The 22,166-nt window shown below is 36.1% G+C and overlaps 2 protein-coding genes across 2 annotated transcripts; both read left to right on the top strand.

The window, feature by feature from the left end:
- The first annotated feature begins 624 nt into the window (after window positions 1–624).
- Window positions 625–9,846, top strand: LOC110729127 (probable NOT transcription complex subunit VIP2). The gene is made up of 13 exons (XM_021908843.1): window positions 625–772; window positions 1,299–1,372; window positions 1,457–1,635; window positions 1,743–2,127; window positions 5,135–5,341; window positions 5,442–5,543; window positions 6,550–6,635; window positions 6,751–6,831; window positions 7,505–7,930; window positions 8,012–8,064; window positions 8,148–8,189; window positions 9,225–9,369; window positions 9,445–9,846. The coding sequence occupies exons 3-13, from the start codon at window positions 1,480–1,482 to the stop codon at window positions 9,502–9,504; spliced, it is 1,743 nt and encodes a 580-aa protein (XP_021764535.1). The 5' UTR covers window positions 625–772; window positions 1,299–1,372; window positions 1,457–1,479; the 3' UTR covers window positions 9,505–9,846.
- Window positions 9,847–12,214: 2,368 nt separating this feature from the next.
- On the top strand, window positions 12,215–21,480 carry LOC110729120 (DNA topoisomerase 1 beta-like). The gene is made up of 16 exons (XM_021908835.1): window positions 12,215–12,657; window positions 12,987–14,471; window positions 14,607–14,801; window positions 15,398–15,478; window positions 16,590–16,649; window positions 16,736–16,830; window positions 16,959–17,115; window positions 17,199–17,324; window positions 18,621–18,701; window positions 18,840–18,930; window positions 19,012–19,145; window positions 19,585–19,653; window positions 19,739–19,828; window positions 20,037–20,140; window positions 20,238–20,406; window positions 20,944–21,480. Exons 2-16 carry the CDS (start codon window positions 13,008–13,010, stop codon window positions 21,010–21,012), a joined length of 2,985 nt encoding a protein of 994 aa, XP_021764527.1. The 5' UTR covers window positions 12,215–12,657; window positions 12,987–13,007; the 3' UTR covers window positions 21,013–21,480.
- Window positions 21,481–22,166: the final 686 nt, after the last annotated feature.

The following is a 22,166-nucleotide window of genomic DNA, read 5'->3' as shown; positions in this document are numbered from 1 at the left end:
CTTATTCTGGTTTTGAAGTGTACCTTAATGCAACAAATTTAATTAATAGTTAGTCAAATGTAACTAAATATTGTCTTCGTTGTTTTTTTTTCCTTTTCCTTTTTTTTTTTAATTGCAGAACTTTGTGTCTTTACCTTACATAGAAGACAAAATAACTCCTAATAAATACTCGTATTTAATTTCAAATCTTGGTTTTAAAGCTGGACATGGGCTGAACTGGCACGCGGGATGCCCGACATGGCGTCATGGCCCGGCCTGACACGAGCACGACAGCGGCACGATACGGCATGTGGAACGGTCGGTGGGCCGTGCCGTGAACAAGGAAATTGAAATTTGACATGAGCACGACACGAGCACGGCGGGCGACATGAACACCAGCCCGTCAGCACGGCCCGCCAGACACGATACTTTTATAATAAAATTAATATTTTTTAACAAAATAATAAAGCAAATATAAAAAATAATAATAAAAAAAATAAATAAATGGGGGGGCCGACATGACACGGCACGCTAGGCACGTGGACCGTGCTGTGCCGTGGACCGACTCGTGGAAATGGCTAGCACGGCACGGCCCGGCCAGCCACGGCACCCAGCTTTACTTAAAAAAGGGGAAAAGAAAGTGCAACTATTACGAAGTGTATGTTTTTTCATTTTTAAAGTGGTCAAAAAGTCAAAATTCCCGGAAATTGCAACGATCACTGCAAAAATCACACACTAAACCTCTGTCTACTGCCTTCTATTTCTCTCCCTCGATCTCGTTGGTTTTCGGAAGGTTAGTTTATTTTTCATGTTAAACTCAAAAATCTCAATTTGATTTACCAGTTTGTTGATTGTTTCGTTCAATTAATTTGTGGGTTTGAATTTTTCATGTTTGCGATTCGGTAATTAATTGGGATTTGTTTAATTTCGGAGGTTGATTGATGAGAAATTGTAAACCTATTTATTCAAATTAAGCTGACTTTTTGTGGATTAGGGTTTTCAATTTTGTGTTGTTGATGCAGCGAAGGAATTTTTAAATTAGGGTTTTTCGTGTATCGTCTTCTAGATGATAGATAGGTTAGTGGGAAGATTTTGAAATTCAGATTTTATTGGGATTTTGAAGGAGAAATTAGTTAGGGTTTAATGATTGTCAATGGGCATGTAAATTTGATATCTTTATTATAATCACCAATTCACCATTGCTTGTAAAATGTATTTACCTCCAATTTCATGGTTACATAGGCAATGATGATGAATTTGATTGTTTGTTTCATTTGCGTTTTTACTATAAATAATTTACGTTGATCTTTTGAATGCAGTAATCTATAGATTTTGGTGTTCCAGCATCTTTTCGCTTTCGTCAGGTTTTAGGTCCTTGTTGATAAACACACTGGTAAGTAGAATGACTTAATATACTCGTATTACACTTTATGTTGTACTGAACTACTAAACCGGAAGCAATGGCATCCTTATACAGGAATTACTTAGAAGTCTGACAATATGCACGGTGGCTTTAATGTTCCGAATATGTCGGGTACACTTACATCTCGAAATTCATCCATGAATAGTGTCGCTTCTGGTGGGGTTCAACAACCAACAGGGAATGTTCCAGGGGGGAGATTTGCATCAAATAACATCCCAGTTGCTCTGTCTCAGGTTTGTTGTTGCTGTTAAGGTTATGATTGTTCGTAAGTTTAATGCATATTGCATATGGGCCTCATATTTCATTTCCTATTTTGGTAAAAATTCCTTTTCATTTGTAGATGTCTCATGGGAGCTCACATGGTGGATATTCAGGAGTCACAAATAGAGGAGGTATGAATGTTGTAGGAAGCCCTGGATATAGCAGTAATACAAATGGAGTTGGTGGCTCTATTCCTGGGATTCTCCCCACCTCTGCTGCAATTGGTAATCGTAGTGCTGTTCCAGGCCTAGGAGTCTCCCCTGTGTTGGGAAATGCCGGTCCTCGAGTTACTGGCTCAGTGGGAAGTATGGTAGGCAGTGGCAACATTGGGAGAAGTATAGGTTCAGGTGGAGGACTATCTGTGCCTGGCCTTGCTTCTCGCTTGAATATGTCTGCAAACAGTGGATCTGGGAGCTTAGGTGTGCAAGGACCAAATAGATTAACCGGCGGTGTACTTCAACAAGGTATCACATCTAACTCATCATCTTTTATCATAAACCTTGGGTGGTTGAGTTTCAACTTTCAAGGTTCAACTCCAAATTATCCTTACACAATGTCGTAAGGAAGAAAGGATTGTTGATGGACTTTGAAGAGTAATTCTGGGTGTGAGATAAATTTTTTTTTTTTTTAGTACATGCAAAAATCGTTGACCTTAGTTCCAAAAAAGACTGTTCAATCCAAGTCTGGTTATATGTTTACCATATTATGAAAAAGACTTAGGAGGTAACAGAATTGTTGCTGGTAGGAACAAAGTGTTTATGTGGATAATATTATAATTTGAGACAGTTCTCAGAAAATATTTTTTTGGATGAAGATGATAGGAGGATTAGTAGGCTTGGTGTTGTGTTGAAATTGAAATTTAAAAACCCTTGTGGTTTAATGACTTGGAGATTCTTGGATAGGGAAAACCTCTGGTCAAACCTCTCGCAAATTAGCTGGAGTTTGTGAAGGGAGATAGAAATTGCAACAAACCTGCTTAATCATCTGTTACTATTTATGGATATTAATTTTTGATTTGATGTGATCAAAATCCATTGTTAATATACACTGAAAAAACTATATCTACATATCAAGCTATCAATTCTTGAGAACAAAGTAGGAGCATTTAGTTAGGGCTTATCAGTGGCCACGCTTTACCTTAATTCCATTTTTTAAGCTTGCGTTGAAACCCCCCCGCGCGCACGCGTATCCCAAGCCTATTATTGTCAGTAAGCTTAAGAAAACTGAAATTCATATTTGATAGTTGATTATTGTGACGAAACCCTAAATTTAAATTAGGATAGAGTCTCATGACCTCTTTTCGTTTTTTTTTTTTAATGGTCTGACTAGTTAGACTCCCAACTTATACGAATATTGCCATTATCCAAGTTTAGATAATGTAGTGATAAATAGGATTTGGGGAATAGATGAAGGAGGCTAATCAGTGGTTGTCTTTCTTTGTCTCATTTCTCTTTACCATTGGTGCTTGGACTGTGTCTCATGAGCAGAGGGTGAGAGGCAAATTGACCTTTAGTCCCTCTTTTTTTGTTTATCTAGGTAGTGGCATCTTGACTTAGATGGTCGCTGGAGTGTCCTGGTTTCCATGTAGTTGCCACTGTCTGATGGTATTATTTTGTTCCTTTTTAGTGTTGGGGAGAATATTAGAAATGTGTTTACTTTATAGCAAATTTTTGAGTTTATTTATGTGCTTTAAATTAATCTAGGTAAGCATAGTTTCATGAGAGTTGATGTGGATCTTATTGCTCTTGATAGATTCGCTTATATGTTAGGTTTCGGGACCAAGTATTGTACTCTTATCTGGGAGTTCATGAGGCAGGATAATCCCGTACATTGTGTAATTTTGGACGGGCCATACCCTGGGGCTTGGTAACTCAACCTTAAAATGCTGTTCTCTTATTAGATAAGCCGAGAAAGAAAAGGATAGCTGGATTGGGACAGTAAGTGTTAGCATAGGAATTACGAAGAGCAAGGTATTGTTTTGATGACATGACCTCCCTTTCTAGTGCTGCAATGAGCTCCCTCAGTGTCTCACACAGCAAACAGCTGTCCTTTTTCCCACTCTCTCCCCTTCCTTCAGAAATTGTTCCAAACAGATGCTGCCTAAGAGCCCAAATTGCTTTTAGTGGTAAGGCTCATCTTACTTTCCTAACTACTTTCCTTCATTTCTTCTTGGATTTTGTTCCTATTCATTCCCCAAAAATGATCTTTTGTCATCTCCTCAGTGGAGCATCCTGATGCCTATTAAGCAATTAAGTTGTGCTACATTAGCATATGTTTTCAAGTTATACACCCATCTCATCTCTTACCACTTACTTTCTATGGCCGTTTATTGCTGTAATGTTTTGATTTTTGCACTAATCATACTCTAAATATGACCATTATTTTAATTCAATATATAACAAAATGCTACTATTTAATATGTTGTTTGGTTAGTGTCAATGTGTTTTTCTTCTACATAATATCAACATTTTATCATATTTTCCTGACAGATATAGTAAATATTTATGAGCAAGATTATGTGTTAGCAAGTTCAAAGGTTAAATGTTGCCAAAATAAATAAAAATAAAAAGAAAAAAAACTGAGGCAATTTTTCATTACTATATACAAAGTGTGTGTGTGTATTCTGTCAAGTTCTCCAAGGACTTTGCCCTCATCCCTTCACCTCTCTCTTTATCAAGATCTGGAATAGTTTTCCAAGGACAGATATAGTCAATGTTTTGACTTTCGCCACTCAAATCAATAGAGCTTTCTAAAGAAGTTAAATTGATGTAAAATTTGATTTTCTTCTGGTAAGAATTCTTCCAGGCTTGAGGTTTCTTTTATATATTTTCTTTTGTTACACTTTTACAAAGCGGAAGCAAGGCTGCATTCCTAGCTTGTGTACAGAGGCCAGTAGCAAAACCTAAGCACAAGACTAAGAAATCTGCCTAGGAAGAATACAGAATATTCTTAGGAATAAGAATAAATCTAGGAGAGATATTTACAGTAGGGGAAGAGTAATTACCAACTCACCATACTACTCTCAATACTTTCCCTTGAATTTGATCGATATATCCTTGTTGCAACCAACTCTCAATATTATTATTATTTTTTAACCTGACACTTGTTTATTAGTACAATCTATTGTATATTTGTTAGTTTCTCTGTTGTGCTGATTGACTGGCTGAAGCTATTTACATAGGAATTTTAACTTTCCTATAGTTATTTTAACTGGTTCAGTTCTACTTTCTAAGTCTGGGACATTTCTTTATTTTCTTCCAATCATTTTTTACCCAGTGCTGTTTTTAACTAAATACAATTTCTAACTGTACATAGCTCTTGCTAAGATTGTACTACCTTCTATAGCTCTATGTCGGATAAATTGTTTGTTAATGTGACATGGTTAATGCCTCAAATGTTGCATATGGACCTTGTTTATTTTGAGGAAGCTATGGTCCAACTTATGCTATGCTGATGACTATTTGGTTCCAGCTTCTCCGCAGATGCTTTCTATGTTTGGAAACTCTTATCCTTCTGCCGGGGGCCCTCTTTCGCAGAACCATGTCCAAGCAGTGAATAATTTAAGCTCCATGGGAATGTTAAGTGATGAGAACTCCAATGACGCCCCTTTTACTTTAAATGACTTTCCTCAGTTAGGTAGTCGCCCTAACTCTGCTGGAGGTCCACAAGGACAAATAGGTATAGTCTTTTTTTTTTTTTTTTTTTTTTTTTTTTTTTTTTTTTAAAAGATTCTTTAGAATTTATTCCTGCAGCTTTAGATAATTGGTAATTATGCCAGGTTCTCTGCGAAAACAAGGCCTCGGAGTTAGTCCCATTGTTCAGCAAAACCAGGAATTTAGCATCCAAAATGAGGATTTTCCTGCCTTACCAGGTTTCAAAGGTTTTCCCTGCTCCTTGCTCTCAACCCCAAATTGTCTCCTCGGGCTTATTTACTGCTTTGGTGGATATGGTTTATCATTATATTGACTGTGATTGTGAAGGGATGTTGATATTTTTAGTTATTTTGTTGCTGCTGAGGTTAAATATCTTGAAATTAATCCCTTTGTCCCAGTTTCTTGGATATTTACACCTTTTGAATTGGACTAACCTAGGATTGGTATGGGTGCTATGTTCCTTTACTATATATTCTTCAAATAAGTTGCATTTTCTTTATAGTTCCCCATATTGGACAAGTTTTTTTTTTACATGTATTGCTGATCTTTTGGCTAGCCAATGTGGTATATTTAACTTCCTTTGTTTATCTTTTCTTCCCTTTTGCCAGTTTTGAATGCTCTAATAATCTGCCAACTTCTTTATTAAATGGTAATGTTTTTTGAACTTCCTTAGTGTCTGTTGATTAATAAATTAGCTTTTTCAAGTTAAGAGTACCAGTGCTTTCAAAAGGGTAAAGTTGAAAACTGATGGTACCTATCACAACGTTGAGTTTAGACTCGTTTACTGATGTTCTCTGAAGAAGTTGTATTACAAGTGATAAATTCAGGATAAAGTTACTATAATACTATATCATTAGTTAGTTTCAATAATGACTATAGATGCATTTACTCTACAACACTGCATGAATTTGCTGTCATGTATGGTTCATGCCACTTGCTAGTATAGAACAGAGAACATCAGTTTTCTGACATTTCTCAGCTTAGGTTTTTTTTTTTTTGGGTGGTAGCATCTAGCTTTCTGTGATTCTGAATACATATCAGAGAAAGATGGCTGTTTTTACTTGGTATATTACTTTTACTAATACCTATTATCTCTTTAATCACTTTTTTTTGTAGTAAAAAAGAATTTTCTTTCATCGATTGGGAATTTGATTCTTGTGCTGCTTGGAATGTTGATTATAAGATTTTTGTAGTTTTAAGGAATAATTGTAATGAAATCTGATTCTTGTGCAGGTGGAAATGCCGATTATGGGATGGATTTCCAGCAAAAGGAACAGATTCATGATAATGGTGTACCAATGCAATCTCAACACTTCTCTGTGAGTACTAGTTGATTATCGAGATATAATTTTGCATTTTAGGTGTTATCTTTACTACTTCAGCTGGTTTCTTGGGAGATGTATGTGCTCTCTTATTTCAAAGATTTATGTCTAGATGGGAAGATCACCTGGCTTCAACTTAGGAGGAATGTACTCATCACATCGTCCACAGCAGCAACAGCAACATTCACTTTCGGTCAGTAATTTTCCCTTGCTTCTGTTGTATAAAAATTTTTGCATCTAAAATTCCCTGTATATTTCGGGACACTTACGGGTTTAATACAAGGCCGAATGGATCTTTTGAAAGTTTTTGGGGAATCAAGCTCTTTTACCAGTTAAAAAGTTGTGCCAGAATTGTATATGAGGCATCTTATCACTAGTAATTGGTTATGTGTTCGCAGTTCTGTTTCTGCTGATTAGATTAATGGAGAGGACCTAAATTTTAATCTCCATGTTGCCTGCATAAATTTTTGCATAGGCAATGTAGCAGTTAAGGTAAAGAAATGTCAAGGGTGGATGGTAGAGAGATGCTTACTATATCTAGATTAATTTTCTTCCCTTCCCCATAACTAACACTGCCAGAAATATGAGCTTAAGAGTAATAAAACCATTTTTTTTTATTTTGAATAAATACTTGAGGATTCAAAAGATATTTAATATTGATTTAAGAGATGCTAAATACACATACTGGACCAATTAGTATGAAAGTTATTTGACTAAACTTGCTGTAAATGTTCCCTTGCTGAGTGTAACTATGTTATAAAGCAATGTATGGGGAGAGAGGGGGGGGGGGGGGGATAGGTAGTCATTATGAAAGAAAGATTATCCTTTTTGATTTATTCTAATATTGCAATTTTGTTATGGTACAGAATAGCATGCCCCCTGGCATCAGCCTAAGGTCCATGAACACTCCGGGTGGGATTTCTAATATGAATTCTTACGAGCAGCAGTTTATGCAGCAGTATCAACAACATAACCAGACACAATTTCGCCTTCAACAGTTGCCATCTCTCAATCAAACTTTTAGAGATCAGGGCGTAAAGCCAATACAATCTCCACAACCTGCTCCAGATCCATATGGATTACTTGGCTTATTGAGTGTGATAAGAATGAGTGATCCTGATCTGACATCTCTTGCCCTTGGAATTGATCTAACAACATTGGGATTGAATTTGAATTCATCAGAAAATCTTCACAAAACTTTTGCCTCCCCTTGGTCTGATGAACCAGCCAAGGGTGAACCTGAGTTTATGATACCTGAATGTTATCATGAAAAACAACCTCCTCCACTAAGTGTGAGCTGCTTGAAACCTGTTGTTCCTCTTTGTTATTAGGTTTTCTTATTTATGCTCTTCTAATAGTTGTTTTGCTTGCAGCAAGCTTATTTTGCAAAGTTTCAGCTGCCAACACTGTTCTACATATTTTACAGGTAAATCTTCTAGCGGAGGTCCTAATTCTATCATCTATCTCAATTTTTGAGCTGTTGTTGATTAAATTGTTTTCCATTTGCAGCATGCCAAGAGATGAAGCCCAGATATATGCAGCCAATGAACTGTATGCTCTTGTCTTGATTGTTCTTTATACATGTGATTTAGTTCATTCTTCATTTTCGATCTGGCTCTTTTCCTCTTCTTCTCTACCCCTGAGTTTCTCCTGTGCCTAAAGGTTCTAATCCTATTAATGACATTTGAAGCAAATTAGAAAATCCCTTCATTATATATATACTAGATTGGTTTCCTGTGCTGTGCATGAGCCATTTTTTTTTTAAGAAATTACAACTATTAACACTCTCTTTTAATTGATTCTTTTAATATTATGGCTATGAGACTCGTGAACTATGACACAAAGCATAGACGCTAAGTTTGATATGTTATATTAGTATGTAGTTTCACAAAATACCTTTCAACATTTGAATGATACGATCTATCTATATGTATTTTCTATTAAAACATGAAGAGGGCCACTCTGTAATCAATAGAGATGCCTAGTGTCGAATGAGGGTTTATATCAAAAACAAACTTATATATATATGGAATCCACTTAGTTACTTGAGAAGAGTGATAGCGGGATTTAAATGATTTTCTGATGGCACTGGGTGCTTCTGTATGAGCTTCCATGTAACTAAATTGCTTTGGTAGCATAGGAAGATTTCGAATTTTGACATTCAAAGATATGCCAAAAAAAAAAGCCATAAATCATTTGACAACAGTTCCTGGTTGACATCTTTATGACACAATAGAACCAACTGTCTGCTGTGGTAGATTGGTTCTATGGTTTTCTTATTTGGCTGGTAGGGATTTTTGTCAGGAGCCATTTTACTCCTCAAAGAACAAGGATTGAAGCCATGTATAGTAGATTAATTTTTTTAATGTCTTGATCCATATGGCTTGAACATCTGCCCTTACCCCTCAATGTGCTTAAATGTCTATCTCTACTTAAATCATTTCAGAACCCAGTGTTAGGGCGTCACCACCAATTGCTCAACTCATGGAAATATCCACTACCTCTTGGTGTCATAAATCTCACAGCTTTTTTTTTTTTTTTTTTTTTTTTTTTTTTTTTTTTTTTGTTTTTAATCTTTTTTGGCAGCTATAACAGAGGTTGGTTCTACCACAAAGACCTCCGACTTTGGTTTATGAGAGTTCCCAACATGGAGCCTCTTGTTAAGACCAATGCATATGAAAGAGGTTCTTATGTTGCCTTTGATCCCAATACATGGGATACGTCTATTAAGGTATGTAAATTTCTATATACTCACGATTTTATGAAATATACATGAATACAATCTCATTATGGTGTTCTGCTGCAGGAGAATTTTGTTATACATTATGAACTTGTTGAGAAAAGACCAGCTCTACATCATCAATAGGTCTCCTGGTAGATTGTACATTCAGTGGCCGATTATGCTTGGGTTCAGCACCAGCCCTCTAGTGCTGCAAGAAATCTACCTTGTGATAATTTAAAGAAAATTTTGCATTTAATTAGGCATTAATTTTTAGGACCTGAAAGGTGCAAAGCTAATTTCTTCTTTCAATTAGTTACAGAATTGTAAATTCCAGTGTATTATTAGACTGAACCGGATGGTGTAGGTACAGTTTGATTTGGGAGTTCAATAACAAAATCCTGTTGTGTTTTTCCCCATTGTCGGATTTTGAAAGTTTTTAATGTATATTCTTTAGTTTTTAATGTATATTCTTTAGTTTGCAATCCAGCTGCGTTTCAATGTATGTTCATATTAATGTTAGTTAAGGGTGTTATTTTTTTGGGTGTTAGGACTTGGAAATATGTGAGGTTGTGTGGAGTGTAATTGTAAATAGTACTTCCTCTGTTCTTTTTTATTTGACCTGCTTTGACTTTTGCACTACTCACCACGGCAAAATAAACCCCTCATTTGGCCGTGTTTTGTGAATAATATGTAAGTAAAAACATATTAATATTGGATCCTTTTGAATTCGTCTAAATAAGTACTATCTTAATATATAACTTTTATATTTTTTTACTTATGTAGAATTAAAGTTATTGATCGTTAAAGTTTTGCATTGACAAGCGTGATAAAAGAAACAGGTCAAGTAAAAAAGACCAGAGGAAGTAGTTTTTTTATGCTGGTTTCCACTCTTTTTTTGTCCTATTTAAATACACAATATATTTAGGCTGCTGCTTTTTAACCATCAATAAGTAAGAATAGGCCGAAAATTGAACCATCTTCTCCAATTGAGACTCCATCCATTTAAGTGTGGTGTAGAACTTACCGGAGATGAGCCTGAGCTTGGATTGCTGAGACGTGAAATGGATGCATGCCTATTCAACTATGGAGAGAAACATACATAAATACATGCAACATTTTCCAGCTCCCAATTCTCTCTCTAAAAAACCCCAGTACTTAACTCTTCCACCGCTTCTCGCCGGCGATCAACGCTCTTCTTCTTGCCATCGCCGGTGAGCCGTTTCCCGCATAGCTTTCCCCTTTCTAGAATTTCTTTTAGTTTTTTCCCAATAAAGGAGACAAGGGAGATCGCCGTTAACCGTCAATTTCTTGTTTTGGATACGGCTGTCGTCGTCTGTGTTATTCAATTAACCAACGAAACAAGAAGCCAAGGCGAGTCTTAACGCTGGCGTCGAAAGGAATCTTGTTATTTGTTTTCCTGGCGGTAAAGGTGAAGTTAAGGTTAGGGTTTTCCTTCCTTAATACGGAATTAAATTCAGGTGAGGCTTTTGACAACAGGTCGTTGTGAGAGTGTAGCGATGCGGTATCTTTCTTGTAATCTTCTTTTAGTTGTCTCACAAGTAGCTTTGTGAGTATTTCCTCTGCTTTGGTCAGTACCTTTGAGTTTTGTTGTTCCTGGTTTGTCTTATTTTATTTATGTTTTCTTTGGTTGTTGGATTTAGGTTTTCCAGGAGGTACTGTTGTTAGTGCAGGGGGTTTATTTACCCTGTATTTGTTGAGGGGGAAGGTGTTTTTGCGTTTCTTGTTGTGTCTTGGTTACGGGGTGATTTAGGTATCCTTTCAGTTGCTTTCATCCCGTTGTTAGTCTTTGTGATGACATTAATCTAAATCTAGACGGAGGCTCCCCATCTATTTTTAATGTTTGGGGTGAGCAAAGTCATCCAATCTCTTGCTCTCTTTGTCAGTAGAGTTGTAAGAAGAGGAACCACATTTGGGTGTGCAGTTTCTCATGTCAGGGTCATAAAAATCAATGACACTATTGGGTTTGTTCCTAGACTCCTAGGAAGTTGCTATGCTTTCCGAACCCTAAGAGCGGAATGGTGTCAAGGTTTTTGTCAACAGGAGACATTCATCTTTTGGTTGTGTCAACTCTCAACTTCTTTTATCAAGAACTTACATTTGTGGTGTTGCAAGTTTCTCTTCCCTTCCCTAATATCAACCCGCAATCATCGTTCATTTCAAGTTTTTCGGCAAAGGTAAGAATTTGGTAAGTTTTTCAGGCTCCAAAGTAACAGGTACGAAGCACAACATTATGTGAGTTTTCAGTCACTTCAGTTGTCCTCCAATGGTGGTCATGGCAATCCTTGTTTATGAGACGAGTTTAGCGTCTTGCCTCAGCTACAGTTCATAAGTTCTTCCTTTGTTGGTTATGCGGGTGGTTTGATGTTTTTGGTTGTAATGTAGTTTTGTTTAGCTCTTATAGGTTGTAATTTATGCCTTTCGTTATATGAAATCTTTGTCAAAAAAAAAAAATACCTATGGAGAGAAACAAAAAATTTAGAGAAAAATCATAGAAATATGGTTTAAAACTTGATCAAGGGCGGTAAATTTTCCATTATAATAAATCGAGAAAGAGAAACAAGTTGAATTCAAGTTTAATTGGAGGATGAAAATGGAGTTGTTTCAGTCTTAATATTGCCCTTTTTTATATCTTTTTTTTAAAATTAAAAAATTCCCAAAAAATTGATACTTTAACACGAAAAAAAAGGGAATTTGATACCATATAAATGGTTTATACAAATTTTCATATGTGGCTGACCACACCGTGTGGCCCGAGTTACTTATTCAGGGGTCAAGGATTACTCGGTCAAGGGTTATTTATTCAGGCATTAATCGGTTGGTCAGGGGTTGCTCAGTCAGTCCGGGGTTACTTGGTCAGAGGTTGCTCGGTCGGTCAGAGTTTACCCTCACACAGAAAACGCGCTAACCGATCAAGTAACTCAGATTAGGTAACCCTTAATCAAATGAGTAACCCCTAAATAAATAATCCTGAACACACGACATCAAAAACACCTAATTTTAAATAATTTATAAAGCCTGACCCACTCATCAAATACCCATTTATATATTGAACGGATCTGACCCATATATAAGTGGGGCTTTCATTAATGGGGCTCCAACCCATTGAATTGCTCTGTGAATAAGGAAAAAAAAAAAAAAAAAAGACAAAACGGATGAACATAGCCCTGCCTAGTTCCTCCTCCTTCTCTCTCCTCCTTCTCCATTGAAGCGCACTCAACATCGCACTTCACGTTCTCCTTCGATTACTTGTTATCCTCCATTGAAGCTGCTTCTGAGGTAAGTTGTTCTTTCTTTTAGTATTCATCATATCAATTTCACAATCTAGGGTTCATCTTTCGTCTAATTTAATTTTATAAGTGTAGGGTTCGAAAATCCCGACTAATTATGACCCTAATTTGATTATTGAATCACATATCCCTAAAATTATGTGATTTTTTGTGATAATTTGATCAAATTTGGTTGCTAATATTAGGATTGAACTATGCAATTAGACCTCTTTTTCCTGGGCGTAATTATATTTAATTTTTTGTGAATGAGGTGAGTATACAGGTGTTTTTGAGCCTAATTTGATGATTGAATCAAGTTTGGTTGCTAATGTGTTGCAGGTTTTTGATTAGAACCCTTTAATGTTAGGACGGAACTATGAAAATGGACCTTTTAACCATGCGGCCGCCAATCCGGCTGCGGCCTGTGAGGATAGTGATGATGAGGATACCCCATTAGTTTTTAGTAGAAGGAAAACAACTCCAATAAGCTCAGAATTAAAGAATTCTTCTTTGCCACTGAGAAATGATAAGCCGTCGGGGAAGTTGGGTTCCGATGCTAGAACCTTGAATGATCGAGGTTCTAGCCCTTTGAAGGGGAAGACGGTTTCATCTTCGAAGCCGTCTTCTTCAAAGCCAACTCTTGGAACTCAAAAATCTCCACCTCCATCCTCGAGAAACCTAAAGTCACTGCTTTCATCAACTAGACCTTCTCCTTCTCCACCTTCATCAGCTCGACCTTCTCCATCTCTACAACCTTTATCGAATAGACCTTCTCCTCCTTCTACCCGACCTTCTCCATCTCCTCCTTCAACTCGACCTTCTCCTTCTCCGCAGCCTTCATCAAATAGACCTTCTCCATCTCCCCTACCATCTAGGACAACACATAGCAAATTACCTTCCACAAATGGAGCTTCTTCAGCAAATCACCAGCTAAAGAAGGATATACTGGTTAAAGGTGAGAAGCGTTCTCCCGCTGCAGTTAAAGAGGAGAAGCGTGCTCCCGCTGTTATTAAAGAGGAAAAGCTTGCTAAGCCATTAGGTGACGACTCTGATGATTCTGATGATGACAAGCCACTTAGTACAAGATGTTCTGTTGGTTCACAGAAAGGAATTTCCAATATGGCTGAAGGCAAGCCTTGTAGTAGTGATTCTGAGGATGATAAGCCGCTTTGTGCTAGGATAGATAAGGGAAGGGCTACTGCTGGAACATCACAGACTCAAAAGTTAAAGGCCGGGAGTGTGAAACCTTTGTCGACTAAGTTACAGATGAAAGGCAACAGTGGGACCTCTGCTATCAAGCATGATGATTCTGATGAAGACAAGCCATTGTCTTCTAAGCTACAACAAAATGGATCTATTAACAGGGAAACTCAAATTAAGAAAGGACCTGTTAGTTCAATTAAAAGGCCTTCAGCAGATCTCTCTGCTGGTCATTCTTCTATAAAAAAGGCAAAGCTTTCAGATGCATCTACCTCAGGTAAAGCTAAGCAAATACCTCTAAAAGCAAGGGTCAAGGATGATGATGACCACATTCCAATAAGTCAACGGTTGAATAAATCTGCATCAGGTAGTAAATCTGTGCCAGTTAAAAAAATTACTAAAGTTAATTCTTCCAAGTTGAAGAAAGTCAATAAGAAATCAAAGAAAATTATGAAGAAATCGAGTTACTCAAAGTCTTCAAAAGAGCTACCTAATTCAGGTGATGGGCAGAAATGGACAACCCTGGTTCACAGTGGTGTTATATTTCCTCCTCCATACCAGCCTCATGGGGTTAAGATGCTGTACAATGGTAAACCAGTTGACCTCACACCTGAGCAGGAGGAGGTAGTTTACTCACGTGCTTGTAGTTTCTTGATTTTTGACTGTCTCTCTAAACATCTATTAGCTTATCATCCTTTTTTTTCCCTTTACGCAGGTATACTTACTTGTATGCTTCATTTTACTTATTTCTGTTCACAGGTTGCAACTATGTACGCTGTGATGCTTGAGACAGATTATGTACAGAAGGAAAAATTTAATGAAAACTTCTTTACTGATTGGAAAAAACTTCTTGGGAAGAACCATGTGATTCAGGACCTTAGCAAGTGTGATTTTAGGCCGATACATGAATGGCATTTAAGTGAGAAGGAGAAAAAGAAACAAATGACCACTGAAGTAAGTGTGTCAGTTAGAATAGTGATTTTATTTGATATAATATTTTTATAGCCTAAGATGTTGATCAGATAGAATTTTGTAGGGATGAATTTGCTTGTTTATATTTGTGTATCATGAGTTTTATGATGATTATTGCCTAACTTTTTAGTGCAATTGTACCTGCTGATAGCTATAGCTATTTGCTCCACATGATAAGAGAAAAATGAATTTTTTCTTGCTCGTACTAGGGAACTGCTGTTGCTGCTGGAGTTTGTTGTCAAAATCTGTTGTGGGCATTTGACTGTTAGAATTTCCCTGTCTAAAGCTATTTGCATGTTTATTTTGGGCTGTAGGAAGTACAAATATCTGGTTAAAGGGGTTAAGACAACTAATTTTTAAATTTTTTTAATCTTTTTTTTGGGTGTCACATTGATATGTGTATCGTCATCATTCATTCTGTCACTGGGTTATACCTTAGGTGACCCTGTTGTCCAAATTTGTTGCTTTGTATCTTTTTATGATTAGTCTTTTGATCATTGATGATTTTGGTGAAATGAATTATGTGATTTGTTTGATGCTTTTGCTCAGGAATCTGACTAGAATCACCATTATTGCAGGATAAGAAGGCATTAAAAGAAGAGAAATTGAAACTAGAAGAGAAGTATATGTGGGCTATTGTTGATGGTGTCAAAGAAAAGGTTTTCTATCCTTTCAACCTGCAATTACAGTGGCTGTGTTACTGTGTGCATATTTTTTTTTGGTCTTGTTAATTGTATCTAATTATGCTTCAAAAGCCACCATTTCTACTTTTTAATTTTTTTTTGGGAATTAAGGACTTTGGTAAATAGATTTATATAGTGAAGATGTTCATACTTGTAGCAACTTGAGGTTAGTTTTTTATGCAGGAACTTGGTCTGGTTTGTTGAATGTAATTTCATATGAGGTTGATCAATTCATGTGTATATTGTTTTGTTTGTTTTTTGAATGTAATTGCATATGAGGTTGATCTATTCATGTGTATAATGTTCATACTTGAAGCAAAATTTCATTGTGTTTGTATCATATTAAGGCAATCCTTCCACTTGTGGCACACTGCTTCTTCCATTATCCAATGCGTCACAGAATGGTTGAGTTTCAGGTTTTGGACTGTATCCTACTAATTTCTGGTTTCATAGTGACATTTTTTTTTGTACTTTTTGATTACTTGGTTATAAATGTAATTAGAGCAGGCCTTGCAAACATGGTCACATGTTCACTATTGAATGATTGTTTAATAGCATATTGTGATACTGCCTTCATTCTTATCTGTATGTTTTTATTATCTTTTCTTTTGGCATTTAGTATTTTTTTGTTACAAAAAATTTTCTAAACAAAATATTTTTGGGTACGAAGAAGGGGGGCCCATTGAGTGTCAAGTCCCTAATATATTTCAAATGCCAAATATGTTGCTGTTTTGGTGTTACTGATTATAAGGCCAACCAATAGCATTATAGTAAATACTTTGGTACTATCATTACCAAGCTGTTGATGATTCAAACATAGTTTCTATGTAATAATGCTTCTTTTTTGTGTAAGGCGCATACTGTTGCTGCACTAGCATGTGTGCTCTCTCTTCCCGTTTGAAACGTGTTCATGTTATTTTGATAGAAAGATTGACAACCTTCTGAGGGTTATGAACTCTTATTTTGATAAAATAATGGGCAAACCAGTCAGTTTCCCAATTTCTTTTTGTGTGAAACACTGCTACATATCATATTCATGTATTGTAGTCTAATTTAAATCTGAACTATTGTTGAAATATTTTTACAGGTGGGAAACTTTAGAGTTGAGCCTCCTGGGTTGTTTAGGGGCCGTGGAGAGCATCCCAAGGTTCTCATATATTCATTTTGTGTCTTAGGCTTAATGAGCTTACTTGACAACATCTTTAAGCATCATTTTTATTTGTCATGGCACAGATGGGGAAACTCAAAAAACGTATTCATCCAAGTGACATTACAATAAATATAGGAAAAGACGCTCCGATTCCAGAATGTCCCATCCCTGGTCAGAGGTGGTGGTTCATTCATTTATCTATTTTTCACAAAATAAGATAATACTTCCTTCTGTTCACGCATTGTTTAATGAATTCTTGTCTTTCTCTGTAAAAATGCATTCAAGATGTTCCATCTTTGTTGGCAGTTGGAAAGAAGTACGGCATGACAACACAGTTACATGGTTAGCTTATTGGAATGATCCCATAAACCCAAAGGAGTTTAAGTATGTGTTCTTGGCAGCTAGCAGTACGTTGAAGGGGCAAAGTGACAAGGAAAAATATGAGAAAGCAAGGAAGTTGAAGGTTGCTCGTCTTTCACCTCGATGTTTATTGTTGGTATTGATTTGTTGATGGTTTGTTGTAATGCTTGCTTTTATTAAGTGCAGGACTACATTGAAGGTATTAGAACAACATATAAAAAGAATTTTAATAGCAACGATATGACCAGGAGACAGATAGCAGTTGCTACCTATCTCATTGATAGACTTGCTTTGAGGGCGGGTAATGAAAAGGTAGAGTTTACTTACTAATTATACTTAATATGTTCCGTAGATGAAGCTAAGTTGGTTCATTGAAGATGTTTTGGCATGGGTTTGCCCTCTGTACGTTAATGCTGTGGTGGAAGCCTTATAGCATTGGATGAATCTTTATTCTTTGGTTGAAAATTTTAAATATGTGTATTTCTTGAGTGAAATCTGTTCGGCTACAACTAGAACCGCTGGAAGGATAATTTTGAAACTGCTTATTGTGTTTAGTTATTTTCCCAAAACAAATAGTAGTATAGGTTCAGATAAGACTAATAAGAGTATACTGTATACTAGTGAAGCAATTGGTATGTTTTTGCGTGTATAAAAGGTGAGATTACTCCAAATTCCAATTTAATTTGCCCACATATTAAAGCATGTAATCATAGGAGGTGTTTTGGTGTTTGGTTATCAATTATTAATTGAATAAAAAAGTAGATGTGATAGGGGATTATGGGGTGGTATTATATTCGAAGTATAAGTGAAGAGAGAAAATTGGTTGGCCACGGGTAGAGATGTAATAAAATAATATTGGGCCCTTGGCAACTATAGAAACAGGCAAACTATTTTTGGATGGATTAAAAAGGAAAGTAGGAAAATCTAATGGGCAACCTTTTTTTTTTTTTTTTTACCTTCAATAATCAGAATCTCTTCAAAATAGGAAGACTTAGGTCAACATAAAAGCCCCATGATATGATTTGAAAGAAACAAATTTTTATCTTCAATTTTTTGAGCTATGAAAAATGAAGTTTCATGAGTTCAATTGTGAACTAGCAGGTTGATGTGGAAGTGTCTAGAGATTCTAGACATGGGCTGTTGGTGAATGTACTCATAACTTAGTAAAAATAGACTCATAAGCAGAGAATTAGGACTCCATTACTCCCAAGGGATTGTAAGCAAAACAAATGTGCATCCTATCGTCCTCTTCATTTTGAAATCTGTTTTATAGTCACTGCAGTCACATAAGCAGTATACAATATTAAGATTCCTGAATGATTGCATGGCTTGTTTTCCCAACGTTTCCTTAACCCACTCAATTGTTACCAGATAATGGAAAATTGCCCCCTTCCTCTCTCTTCCCTCTCCCTCCCTCCCTTCCCTTTACATCCTTGTATCCAAATAAATTGATATTCACCTATCTTCACTGTAATTTAGAGTTTTTGATTAGCTTTGTGGTCTCTGGTTTACACCTCAAGATGAGGGAAGTGTGGATGAAACTCTGGGAATCAGGTTACTTGTTTATTAACACATTTATATACTGTGATACCTCTTGCCATGTTCCAGGATGATGATGAAGCAGATACAGTTGGTTGTTGTACATTGAAAGTGGAAAATGTAATACCAAAAGAAGGGTGTATATTGGAGGTAAGTTGATTTTCACTCCTTTCTGGCTTTATTCAACAATAATAATAGTGTGGGGGTGATGTTCAGGGAATGTTGGTGGATTTCTAAAATTTTGCAGCTTTGATTTATCACGACCTTAATATTATTTATGCTGTCCAGTTTGATTTTCTTGGTAAAGATTCGATCAAGTACTACAAACAATTTGCTGCTGACAAGGATGTGTATGAAGCAGTTAAGAAATTCAGACAAGGTAACAAACAATAGTTCACGTGCGACTATGTTGGTGTTTTTTTGGCAAGTCTTGATTTACAATATTAACTCTTTTTATTAGGGAAGCGTGACGGTGATGATCTCTTTGATAAGTTGGACACTAGCAAGTTGAATGCTCATCTGAAAGAACTAATGCCTGGTCTCACTGCTAAAGTATTCCGTACATTTAATGCATCCGTCACTTTGGATGACATGGTATGGATTTCGTAACTGTCTCTCTAGTCTATAGCTTAGAAAGAGTGGCTATGTTCACGCTGTTACATAATTCATATCCATTAGGAAAAAGAGGAAAAATTTGAACCTGTGTGATTTCTCAACAGTTCTTTTTATCATCTTTGAACAATGGAATGCTTCTGTTATATGTTGCTGCGTCACTTGTGTGAATAAAATGAAATAGGAGTCGAAACAACAACTTAATGGTGATTCCTTGTGTTCATGTAGTTGTATGATCAGTGTTGCATATTTGATTTCAAGGCTTTTTATGGCCTTCTCAAACTCTGATGCAAATTTCTCTTTACATGGAGATGTACATGAAGTAGGACCCGATCCCCCTTTCAAAACAGAATAAAACTAATGTTAGTTTGCAATGAGTTAATTTATATCATTTGATGAATGTTTTTTTTGTGTATAATAGCTTGCTAAAGGGGTTGGAAATGGAGAGGTGCCAGAAAAAATAGCCAGTTATCAGCATGCAAACAAGGAGGTAAGTTGAGTCTTCAGCGTTTCTTGATAACTTTGCTCTGAGGTCCATGTACTAGGTTTCATGCAATGTGTCATTTCTCTTGCAGGTTGCAATCATTTGTAATCATCAACGTGCAGTATCAAAGTCTCATTCTACACAGATGGATAGACTTAAAACAAAAATAGATGAAGCAAAGGTATGATTCTCTGTTTTACTCAATTTGTGAAGCTTTTGATACGGGTATATGTCTATATGATGTCTCAGAGACATCTAATAAGAAATGGAGCAATCCTTTTGTGTAGTCCAAGTTCATGATTTTTTGAAGCATAACTGATGTTTCTCTTTTGCCCATTATATTGGTGAGTGCATATTAATTAATTACATGGTTTTGAAACTGACACTAGGCTGAGTTGACTGAATTGGAGATGGATTTGACTCGGGCAAAGAAAGGAAAGCCTCCATTGAAGGACAGTAATGGAAAGCAAAAGAGAAATTTGACCCCCGAAGCGTAATTGTCTTGATGCCTTGTGCTGATTGCTTATTGTAAAATCTTTTCAAAGTTACTTTTGAGCATTTTTGGCTGATCTATGATGATGTTTTTGTAGGATTGAGAAAAAGATTCTCTCAGTGAAGACAAAAATTGATAAATATGAGCGCGATATGAAAAGTAAAGAAGATCTCAAAGAAATCGCTCTGGGCACATCAAAGATAAACTATCTTGATCCTCGGATCACAGTTGCATGGTGCAAAAGAAATGAAGTCCCCATTGAGAAAGTAAAGTTGTTTCTCTTGCACAACTTTCCCATCTTAGTGTTATAGCTTAATAAATTAATTTTATAATGTTGATTAATCTGAACACTTTGGATCCTAAATAATTTTTTGGAAAAGTAACAAAAATCCCCTTAGTAATGTTTTTATTAAAAAAAACTATCCATAACTAATATAAAATCCACTTCTTACTCTAAATCATATATCCACAACCACTTGTACTGTCTTTTTTTTAATTAATTTGAATCCTTTCTTGAGTGGAATTCTTATTCAAATAGTCGCCTTTTAGATTGAGTCATTGTTCTGAAAACCACCCTCAAGTAACTAGCAATTTGGAAAATAAATGAATACACCAGGTTGTGTGGATGTGGACTACAGGAAATGGGTAGTTAAGTTTATCCTATGATTAGGAGTAATATTAGTCTAACATCCTCATTCTGTGGTGGTTGTGTTAATGTTTTTAACATCTAATCCCTTAAATCTAAATATTATGTATCTGACTTCTACTTCTCTGTCTCTCTCTGTTTCACTGGTTTCTTACAGATCTTTAATAAGTCTTTGCTGGCAAAGTTCTCATGGGCTATGGATTGCGATCCCAGCTTCAGATTTTGACTGCCTTTCAATTATCTCTTTCCATGCCATTACCCATCATCGATACAGGCTGGCATTGCCAGATTTCATTTCTTTCATACTTTGCTCCTCCGGATTCTTGTGCTCGCTGTTGGGTCTATGGAACCTTGGGTTTTTCAGCTTTAATCTGTCTGAGCGGCCTTTTCTTTATTTTTCCTTTGCTATTCTAAGACAACGGGAAATTGAGACAATCCTCTGCTGAGTAGAAATTTTAGAGTTGTACCATTATTGTTTCAATGCATAATTCAACATTTCAAAAGGAATTGTGGGCTGTTTGCATTAGTGAAGCTGATGAAGCAAGTTCAGTGGATATGAAATACTGCCCCCCCCCCCCCCCCCCTACTGATATAACTAAGAGAATCGTGTTCTTTGTGCTAAGATTGCTAATGTATTATGTATAGACCCTTTTCAGAAATTAATGTACAAGTATAGCAGGTTAATTTGATTGCATTTTGAGGCAGGGTTCAATTACAACGATAAGGCTGTGCATATTTGACCCTACACCTCGTTCACATAGAAGCCGAAACTGGAAGTTTTCAATTGAGATCCATATCCGCTGGCTTTATTCAATTCTAATTTTCTAATTTGTATACGAAGTTCCGCCAAGGCAATGGTACCGTGGTTGATAGAGGACGGGATGTGAAATTCATTGTTCCCAGTTTTTTCATCTCATAGGATTGTCACTAATTTTTTTATATTGTTAGCTGTTCTGCCGTACGGATTATGTATTCTAATGTTGGGTACTCCTGGTTTGGCTACTCATTTTCAAGTAGCCTTTTACCTGTTCAATATACACGGGTTATTTCTTATATGCAGTAGATTATTTTCTTGAGGTGTGTTTTTAAGAAAATGAATCATCTTATTTTTATACTTAAATTATGCAAGTGGAATGCCTGGAGTCTTTAAACGTTTAATGTTATATAATATATATTTAAGTTACTAGAAATGTGAAAAAAATAATGTTGATTATATGTAATGAATTAAATTTATTGATAATATAAGTATTTTATAAAACAAGAAATAGAGAAAAAAAAAAGTTAAATAGTTAGTGTGACATGTAGCGCTATTGATTTGTGTCACTATATCTAATAAAATAAAATAAAAGGTATAGATATATGAATGAGTAGTCTCAAGGA

The sequence above is a fragment of the Chenopodium quinoa genome, unplaced genomic scaffold (genome assembly GCF_001683475.1).
Source record: "Chenopodium quinoa cultivar QQ74 unplaced genomic scaffold, ASM168347v1, whole genome shotgun sequence".
NCBI lineage: Eukaryota > Viridiplantae > Streptophyta > Magnoliopsida > Caryophyllales > Amaranthaceae > Chenopodium > Chenopodium quinoa.
This window is presented reverse-complemented; position numbering and strand designations above follow the sequence as displayed.